Here is a 10,024-nt window from a genome sequence, read left to right on the forward strand (position 1 = left end):
AAAGCAATATATTATTATGGTCATGGCTATGTTTTAATCTAATACTAATGATAAGTACTTGATGAAGACAACTTTTTCTCAATTGCAGATTTATAGTTAAAGGGTCGGGAAGGGGTGAAGATGGGTTGATCACTTATGTAAGTAATTAACACGGAAGGATATATATATTTCCGGATATTATTTGAGAGTTATCATGGGACTGAATCAAAAACTGCAATGTATCCCGCTAAAATAGTTCTTCCTTAAAAAAATATAAAGAAGACTAAAGAACATCCAAACTGGACTAGTTTCTTTCCTTGCTCCGTTGGCGCTGAAACTTTTTTTAGATACAGAGGTCTCTGGTATTTTGAAAATATACCCAAATTCGTACATAAATTAACGCTGTACTAAAAACTGGCTTATTCACATGTTGGTTTGTCCTGTAATCAGGGTTCAATTAACATGTGCACGTATATATTTTTGCTTAATTTGTGCTTTTACATATCAAGTTGCATGTTACTCCGATACCATATCCAGCTGACGTTAATTAGAATATTTCTTTTCAGGTTACAGTTCCTTTTTCCTACTTTTAAATTCTGTAGATTTCTTGTGAAAAAAACAGAGACAGTAATTTGAATTTAAAAGACCATTATTCTAAAAGCTGGGTGTAAAGTTTGGGATAAAACATTATTTGAGGGTTTAGAGAAAAGAGAACCAGATGGACCCAAAAAAGAAAAAAAAAGAAAATAATGGGTGCTAAAATATAAAGAATATATTTACATATAGAAATTATTGAATCAAAATATATAAAGGATAGATTAAAATTCCATGATAAATAAAGAATGATAATGAAAAAATAGATTAAAATTACTGTTTTAGTGGATTTTGTTTTTAAAGATTTGTATTGATAGTTTGTCCTGATAATATATTCCCACCCCCTATATCATGTATATAATGTGAATACTTAAATTACCTGTGTGATCGCACACTCCTTGCACGTTGATAGAGTGGAAACCTTTTCTATTCACAAACGCGTACTCATTATCTCCAGAAGGGGACTGTATCCTGACATGTGTTCCGTCAATTGTCCCAACAACACCGGGGAAGTGTGATACATCGTAGAAACCATCTCTAATTTTGTTCTTTTGTTGTTGCGTTTCTGGCCACTGAATGAAATCTTGTGATACATTACATAATGCACTGGATACGTCCCTTACAGCTCTTGATACACTGGATATGTGGTACCCCATTGTGTCCCCTATTACCCTCATTGGGCTTCCACTAGAAAAATATCGAAGTGCTAGTTGTACTTGAGTGAAAGCTGGTATAGCATGTGACCTCAAAGTTGGTCTGCATAAGTTTGGTTCAATTAAATCAGTAATAAACTGCAAACTATTCTTAGAAAATCTAAATCTGTCCTTAAACTCTTTATCATCATATTCTGGTTCCATATGTCGATACACTCGCTCTTTTTCATGTCGTCTGCCAACATTGTAAATCAATCGCAAAGCCATTTTTATCCAATGGCTAAAACTTAACCAGTCAAAAAGGACCGGCTATATTTATCCAGCGGATAAAACGTTTTAGCCACTGGATAACTTTTAAGCAATAGAAGTTATCCATTGGTTAAAAGTTAGCCTGTGGATAAGACGTTTAACCACTGGTTAACACTATCCAACGTTTTGAGCAACCCAGTCCTGAAGTTAACAAGAACCCATGCAATTTCAATCTAGAATCAGAATATATTGACGTTAATCAAATATATATCAAAATGAAATAATACAATGAACTCATCCTTTAGTACTGTATCATGTGTATTGTGCTGTAAGTAGTCCAACATATCCAATTAATCGGAGTAATCTATGCATCACAACTCTGTTAATGAAAAAAGGAAGGAAAGTATTGAATAATTGTCAGACCCTAGTTAAACAATTTGCCGTCTTTTCTTAGGCAAAATATATCTCATCCGGATCATGGTTAGAAGACTTTTTTCTCGACTTTCGTTTTGGTCATGGTGTTGTCGGTTATTGTTTTGACTTATAATTTTGAAAAGTCCCCTGATTCAGACTTCAAAAGTATTAATCAACCCCAAACGCCAAACGCCAAACATTAAACAAAAACTAAAGACATAAATTCATAAAATTGTGTTGAATGGAAAAAACAACCACATCGAAATCGTGAAGTTTTGAAGTCCTTATTGGTTTCTTCAAGCGCCCATATAATAATAATAAAAACATGTATTTAAGAAATGTTAGTAAAATTACAAGGTTCACTAGAAAAAATTCCAATGTAATTGAATTCTCTACTGAATTTTCACTTTTGAGTATCGGAAGAGTGTCTTTCATCATCAACTTAGCAAGAAATGTCCCGTTTAGCTAGTTGTGTCATTTTCCTAAACGTCATATTTATCCTAACGTTCATTAATCTTTTTCTTTGTGGTAATGAGTGATACCAAAACTTATTGGTAGGATTGTTCATCATAAGTAAACTTCCGTGTTGTAACTCTACTGAAATTGAATCAATTTTTCGTTTTGCATGTTTGCCCCTGGAGTCTGCGTGTCTAAAAACAAAGTCACGTGGCTGTCCGAGTGACAGTGAGGCTATAGGATGTCCTGGTACCAAGTCCTCTTCATCGTCCCTGTGTTCTCCCATATGATCATGACCATCTTTGTATCTGAGATTCAATAAAATAAACATATTTTAGAAATAAACTCAACTTTGTTTTGAAAATATCCTAAATAATATTAAAACTAAATTTGACTGACTCAATCAAGAAAGTCGACCATAGGTTGATCTCTTAATCAAGTATTTTTCTGTTTAGATCTGTTTGATGTCTGGGAACATTTATTTGAATTTGATTATTTCAGAAACGTGTCATGCGATTAAAATACGTATCATGTATCTATTTTAATCTTTTAACACTTGTTTAATTGCTATCGGATTTATATTTATTCATCGATTAAGCCAAACGCTCGCTTGTTTTATTTCCCATTTTTATGCCCCGCTTACGAAGGTTACTGTATACTTTCCGGTTTGTATTTTTATTTTTTTATTCGACGATAATTTATAGCGCCGTTTTTTGATAGTGCGGGGCGGAACGGCATACTGTACGCTTTGGCACTTTGCTAAACTTAAGAGCAATGTTAGGAATATGTACCTGTTGATGAGAACGAAGTTGAATTCATGTTTTGTTACTTCACTTATTTTATCTCGGATATCTTTTAGAAATGGTATCCATGGTCGTGCAGGAACAATTGTGCTGGAAAACTTGTACGATAAACCAGCATCTCCATAAGCAACCTTAAATTATATAAAACAAAAACAAAACAACAAAAAACATATCAAAAATTTAAATACAGATTTTTTCGATCGTGAAAGATTTTTTTTCTAATTAAAGTGAAGAAAAGAAAGGAAAATACAAATAGGGCATATAAAACATAAGTACAATGAAAAAAAAACCAGCCAACATCATGGAGAAAAAGACAAATCAAATCGAAAGAAATAATGCTGCAGTTTTCAAATCATTACACAGAAAACAAAAACTTAGAGCAACAGGAACCCAACAAAATCGTGGATGAATCATCAGTTCTGTCTACAACAAAGGCATGGGATATCTGAATTTATGCCTCGTTCACACGTACGTTATTCGAATCGAATGCGAATCGAATTCGCTAATCACGTTCACACACTCTTTTTTTTTTAATTCGAATTGATTCGAATTGGCTAATTCGAATTATCCAATTCGCATTAGCAATTATACGCTTTTGTTAATACGAATTAAAAGTTAACGTCATTTGGACAGTTAAGCGAATTTGACACGCATTGTAATTCGAATTAGAACTGACGTTAGGATGTTAAACGTTTCGAAATTTCGAATTTCTAAAAAACAACATACCTCTTTATAAATACCAATGTATAAAGAAACATCACCCTTTTTCTAAAATGTTGGGTCTTCTTTGCAAGATGACAAATCGTAATAATATGGAACACATAACTTTTTCAGAATATTTTTTTCCATTTTCAGATTTTAAAGGTTAAAATTTACACGTTTTCCATAATGGACCTTTTATGCACTATATATACAGGATTAAAATGTAATAATAATTTTCCGTTGTTAATTGAATAGAAGTTTGTGAGTTTGTATTTTGACTGATAGTGGACTAATGTTGGAAGTTTCTGAACTGACTAGAAAGGGGTCACAGCTTGCAAAAGGCTATAGTGGCCTTACATATGAGACGTTTCGTTTCTTTATGCGTTCAGTATATATACAGTCACATTCGTTCAAGTGAAATTAAGAGAGTAATGCATTGAACATATTGTGTGATTTTTTTTTATCTTATATGCACCGTTTTATTTTACAGGATAGAGAACAATAAAAACTAGAGGCTCTCAAGAGCCGGCTCTCAAGAGCCTGTGTCGCTCACCTGTTACTGTATTTACTGATGTCGGCCATCTTGGGTGGTAGGCGGGGTCATTGGACACTTTTTTTTAAATAGATACCCTAGTAATGATTGTGGCCAAGTTTGGTTAAATTTGGCCCATAGTCATAGAAAAGAAGATTTTTGTACAAGTTACAATAAATAGTTGACACAGCATAGGTTTCTGACACAGAATGAATGTGTTCTAATGAACTTAAAATTTTTGTTTTCTCTTAGAGCAATTCACTATGCTGTTGAATATTAATCCTCTCAAAACAAGAATGTGTCCTCAGTACACGAATGCCCCACTCGCACTATCATTTTCCATGTTCAGTGGACCGTGAAATTGGGGTAAAAACTCTAATTTGGCATTAAAATTAGAAAGATCATATCATAGGGGACATGTGTACTAAGTTTGAAGTCGATTGGACTTAAACTTCATCAAAAACTACCTTGACCAAAAACTTTAACCTGAAGCGGGACAGACGGACGGACGAACGGACGGACGAACGAACGGACAGACGGACGGACGGACGCACAGACCAGAAAACATAATGCCCCTCTACTATGGTAGGTGGGGCATAAAAATGTTTGAAGAAATTTTCTTTTTTATTTATGAAATTTCAAATGAGAAAAATTGAACCCAATTTTTTTAATCACATCCCCCTTTCCCTTATTCCAAAACTAATCTCAATTAAAATTTCTAATGGAGTTTGCAACAATAACTACTCATTTAAATACATCATAAAATATTAAGATGTAAAAAAAACTGCTTGTTATCACTGAATGTTATTTATCATAATTTATCAGTTGGTAGTAAAAAGTGAATATACATTGTATATTGTATATAACAAAGATTTAAGTTGATTCTGGACAAAGAAAGATAACTCCAATTAAAAAAAATCTTGCTATTGCACAATATTTTGCAATTAGATATTTCCTGCTTACTATTCTGGACAAAGAAAGATAACTCTAATTAAAAAAAAAATTGCTATTTCACAATATTGTGCAATTAGATATTTCTTGCCATTGCACAATACTGTGCAATTGAAAAGACTTGCTATTGCACAATACTTAATATAATAATTTTAGATCCTGATTTGGACCAACTTGAAAACTGGGCCCATAATAAAAAAATCTAAGTACATTTTTGGATTCAGCATATCAAAGAACCCCAAGATTTCAATTTTTGTTGAAATCAGACTAAGTTTAATTTTGGACCCTTTGGACTTTAGTGTAGACCAATTTGAAAACAGGACCAAAAATGAAGAATCTACATACACAGTTAGATTTGGTATATCAAAGAACCCCATTTATTCAATTTTTGATGAAATCAAACAAAGTTTAATTTTGGACCCCGATTTGGACCAACTTGAAAACTGGGCCAATAATCAAGAATCTAAGTACATTTTTAGATTCAGCATATCAAAGAACCTAACTGATTCATTTTTTGTCAAAATCAAACTAAGTTTAATTTTGGACCCTTTGGACCTTAATGTAGACCAATTTGAAAACGGGACCAAAAGTTAAGAATCTACATACACAGTCATGACAGTTAGATTCGGCATATCAAAGAACCCCAATTATTCAATTTTGATGAAATCAAACAAAGTTTAATTTTGGACCCTTTGGGCCCCTTATTCTGTTGGGACCAAAACTCCCAAAATCAATACCAACCTTCCTTTTATGGTCATAAACCTTGTGTTTAAATTTCATAGATTTCTATTTACTTATACTAACGTTATGGTGCGAAAACCAAGAAAAATGCTTATTTGGGTCCCTTTTTGGCCCCTAATTCCTAAACTGTTGGGACCTAAACTCCCAAAATCAATACCAACCTTCCTTTTGTAGTCATTAACATTGTGTTTAAATTTCATTGATTTCTATTTACTTAAACTAAAGTTATTGTGCGAAAACCAAGAATAATGCTTATTTGGGCCCTTTTTTGGCCCCTAATTCCTAAACTGTTGAAACCTAAACTCCCAAAATCAATCCCAACCGTTCTTTTGTGGTCATAAACCTTGTGTCAAAATTTCATAGATTTCTATTAACTTAAACTAAAGTTATAGTGCGAAAACCAAGAAAATGCTTATTTGGGCCCTTTTTGGCCCCTAATTCCTAAAATGTTGGGACCAAAACTCCCAAAATCAATACCAACCTTCCTTTTGTGGTCATAAACCTTGTGTTAAAATTTCATAGATTTCCATTCACTTTTACTAAAGTTAGAGTGCGAAAACTAAAAGTATTCGGACGCCGGACGACGACGCAGACGACGACGACGACGACGACGACGACGACGCCAACGTGATAGCAATATACGACGAAAATTTTTTCAAATTTTGCGGTCGTATAAAAATGACAAAAGTTGTTCAATATTGACTATAAAGGACAATAACTCCTTAAGGGGTCCTCTAATAATTTTGATCATGTTGACTGATTTGTAGATCTTACTTTGCTGAACATTATTGCTGTTTACAGTTTATCTCTATCTATAATAGTATTCAAGATAATAACCAAAAACTGCAAAACTTCCTAAAAATTACCAATTTTAGGGCAGCAACCCAACAACGGGTTGTCAGATTCATTTGAAATTTTGAGAGGGGATAGATCTTATTTTGATGGACATTTAAATCTTGAAAGATTTGCCCTAAATGTCTTAGTTTCAAAGATATAAAGCAAAAACTGCATTTTACCACTATGTTCTAATTTTTTTGTGTAGGCGGGGTCATCGGACACATTTTTTAAACTATATACCACAATGATAATTGTGGCCAAGTTTGGTTAAATTTGGCCGAGTAGTTTCAGAGAAGAAGATTGTTGTACAAGTTACAAAAAATGACGAAAAGTTGTTAAAAATTGACTATAAAGGACAATAACTCCTTAAGGGGTTGACTGACAATTTTGGTCATGTTGACTTATTTGTAGGTCTTACTTTGCTGAACATTATTGCTGTTTACAGTTTATCTCTATCTATAATAGTATTCAAGATAATAAACAAAAACTGCAAAATTTCCGTAAACATGGTAAAATAAGCAATGCAGGGGCAGCAACCCAACAATAGGTTGTCCGATTAGTCTGAAAATTTCAGGGCAGCTGGATCTTGACCTGATCAACAATTTTACCCCCATGTCAGATTTGATCTAAATGCTTTGGTTTCAAAGATATAAGCCAAAATATACATTTTACCCCTGTGTTCTATTTTTAGCCATGGCGGCCATCTTGATTGGATGGCCAGGTCATCGGACACATTTTTTAAACTAGATACCCCAAGGATGATTTGGCCCAGTAGTTTCGGAGGAGAAGATTTTTGTAAAAGTTTACGGACGACAACGACGGACGCCAAGTGATGAGAAAAGCTCACTTGACCTTTCAGGTCAGGTGAGCTAAAAAAGGAGAAACAAAATAGGCCTATCTAGAATCAATACACAGGCACGCCCGGCGTCTCAGATTTTTCCCCCCTATATACCTTTATATAACACATAAAGGTATATAGTGGAAACAAATTCTGAGACGAGTGCCTGTGAATCAACACTAAAGAATTATACCAGTAAACTACTACTTGAACAATGAGTGAAGAAATTATTATTGAATTATCTCCCATATCAGTGACATACCTGTTTTCGCGGAATATCATGCCATTTACCAAACACTTTCACCTTTGCTAACTGGCCTGTGTTGTATTCTAATAGTTCAGCACATTTGATTAGAAGTTCATCTGCCTCTTTCTTGCTATACAATACAATATAATCACAATCCAAATTCTCACCAGAAAGCTTTCGCCACTTCAATTTGTTTAGTTTCGCGAGTTTGTTTTTATCTTCGCTTTCTCTTTCACTTTCGTCCCTCTTACGTTTTGTCCGCAGAACGAATGCATCCATAAATATAAAGTTGGGAATTTATGAACAATATTTAAACGATAAAAACACCTTACATAACTGTCATAAGCTACAAAAGCATGAAAAGGTGGAAATCGAAAGTAGAAACACGGTTGTTTCCCTTTAAATGTTTTCTTAGCGCGAAAATTTGATTTTGAAAGTATAGGTCTCGAAGGTTTCTAGCCTTTTAAGTCTAGATTTTTTTCGCAACAAATTTAAAAGTCTTCACTGTGGTATTTATGGAACACCACAGCTGTCTTATGTAACACTCTGATGTTACGTTATGTTGTTTTATTATTAGTATTACTTGATAAAGTAAGAAGTGCAGTACACGGTCTTCAGTTCTAATGATTGACTTTTAAGAACTTGGATGTTTGCTTGTATTTTTTCGAAATTTTTGTCAGATTTTCGGAATTCCCTGGTTTTATCCATTTGAATGCCTTAAAAATTTTGCCCATTGACCCCCATTTTTTTTTTTATAAATATTTTACGTGTATAATTATACGCCATATGTAAAAGTCTTATACAATCCTTATTATTTTTTAATAGTCTTTGAGCACTCAAACTTGTGAATGATAAAGCAAGAAAAATCAAGAGAGAACATTTTCTTGCCAAAATTTCAATGGCTAATATCTCGAAAACAAGTACATTTACCTATATTTTTTTTGCTCTGTTTGGTTCCTTTGAAAATCCCCAATCAATATATACAAGTGTTATGAAAAGCTTGTTATTTTGAAACTGAGTAGCGAACCTCTTTAATATAAGACTCCAAATTATTAAGCAAATTGTTTCTCAATTTCCTATTCAAAAATTCACCAATACTGTATATTAAATAAAATGTTGAACAAACCTTTAAAAGGTAGATTTTACATCAACATTTAGATGACACAAATATATACGACTCATATATATTCGCATTTCACTACAATTTAATTTTGGATGCAACGCGTCTTGTGATTGACTGACGTTGTTTTGTTTATCAGCCCATAGACATAATTTAGTCATGTGACCGTGACGTCAACAACGTTTTTCATGGTTTACTCCGGTTTAAAATGGAATTTAGAATTAAATTATAAGAAATAACTGTAATATTTTTTCTGTCTTTTCGAAATAACATAAATAAAATGTGGTGCACACTGTTGAATAACCCGCTACGGGGGTTATTCAGTGTGTACCACATTTTTTATGTTATTTCGAATAGACTCAGTGTGCACCACATTTTTTATGTTATTTCGAATAGACAGAAAAAAATATTACAGTCATTCCTTTAATAATTTTGTTTATTATTACTTTATATTTTGTTATTTACTGCACAGCTATAACATAGTTTTGTGTGGACGTATTGCATTGCATATCTAAGGAATAACTGTATATTGAAAAGTTTGCAGCACATTTATTAATGATAATGATAAATGCTATTTGTAAATGAAAATTTCTCTTATTTCGTTTTAACATAGATTAGACCGTTGATTTTCCTTTTGGAAAATAAAAAGTTACAGTTTTAATACAGAATAAGGATCAAACATAATGGGTGCCCCTGTCATATTTTATCTATGAATGGCCGTTTTAAAGCAACCAAATGATGATTGTAGCCAAGTTTAATTCCAATGTGACCAGTAGTTTCAGAGGAGAAGAATTTTTTTTAAAAGGGAACGAACGACATACGACGACAACGACGACGACAGACGACGGACACCAATTGAACAGAATTGCTCATGTGACCCTTTGTGTCAGGTGAGCTAAACAAAAAAT

The 10,024-nt window shown here is 33.2% G+C and overlaps 1 protein-coding gene across 1 annotated transcript; it reads right to left on the minus strand.

Annotated features, from left to right (window-relative positions):
* Window positions 1-2,100: 2,100 nt before the first annotated feature.
* On the minus strand, window positions 2,101-8,371 carry LOC143076319 (DNA oxidative demethylase ALKBH2-like). The gene is made up of 3 exons (XM_076252042.1): window positions 8,012-8,371; window positions 3,137-3,279; window positions 2,101-2,653 (listed from the first exon to the last, which is right to left on the minus strand). Exons 1-3 carry the CDS (start codon window positions 8,273-8,275, stop codon window positions 2,332-2,334), a joined length of 729 nt encoding a protein of 242 aa, XP_076108157.1. The 5' UTR covers window positions 8,276-8,371; the 3' UTR covers window positions 2,101-2,331.
* Between the last annotated feature and the right edge of the window lie 1,653 nt (window positions 8,372-10,024).

The sequence above is a fragment of the Mytilus galloprovincialis genome, chromosome 1 (assembly GCF_965363235.1).
Source record: "Mytilus galloprovincialis chromosome 1, xbMytGall1.hap1.1, whole genome shotgun sequence".
In the NCBI taxonomy this organism is placed as follows: Eukaryota; Metazoa; Mollusca; class Bivalvia; order Mytilida; family Mytilidae; genus Mytilus; species Mytilus galloprovincialis.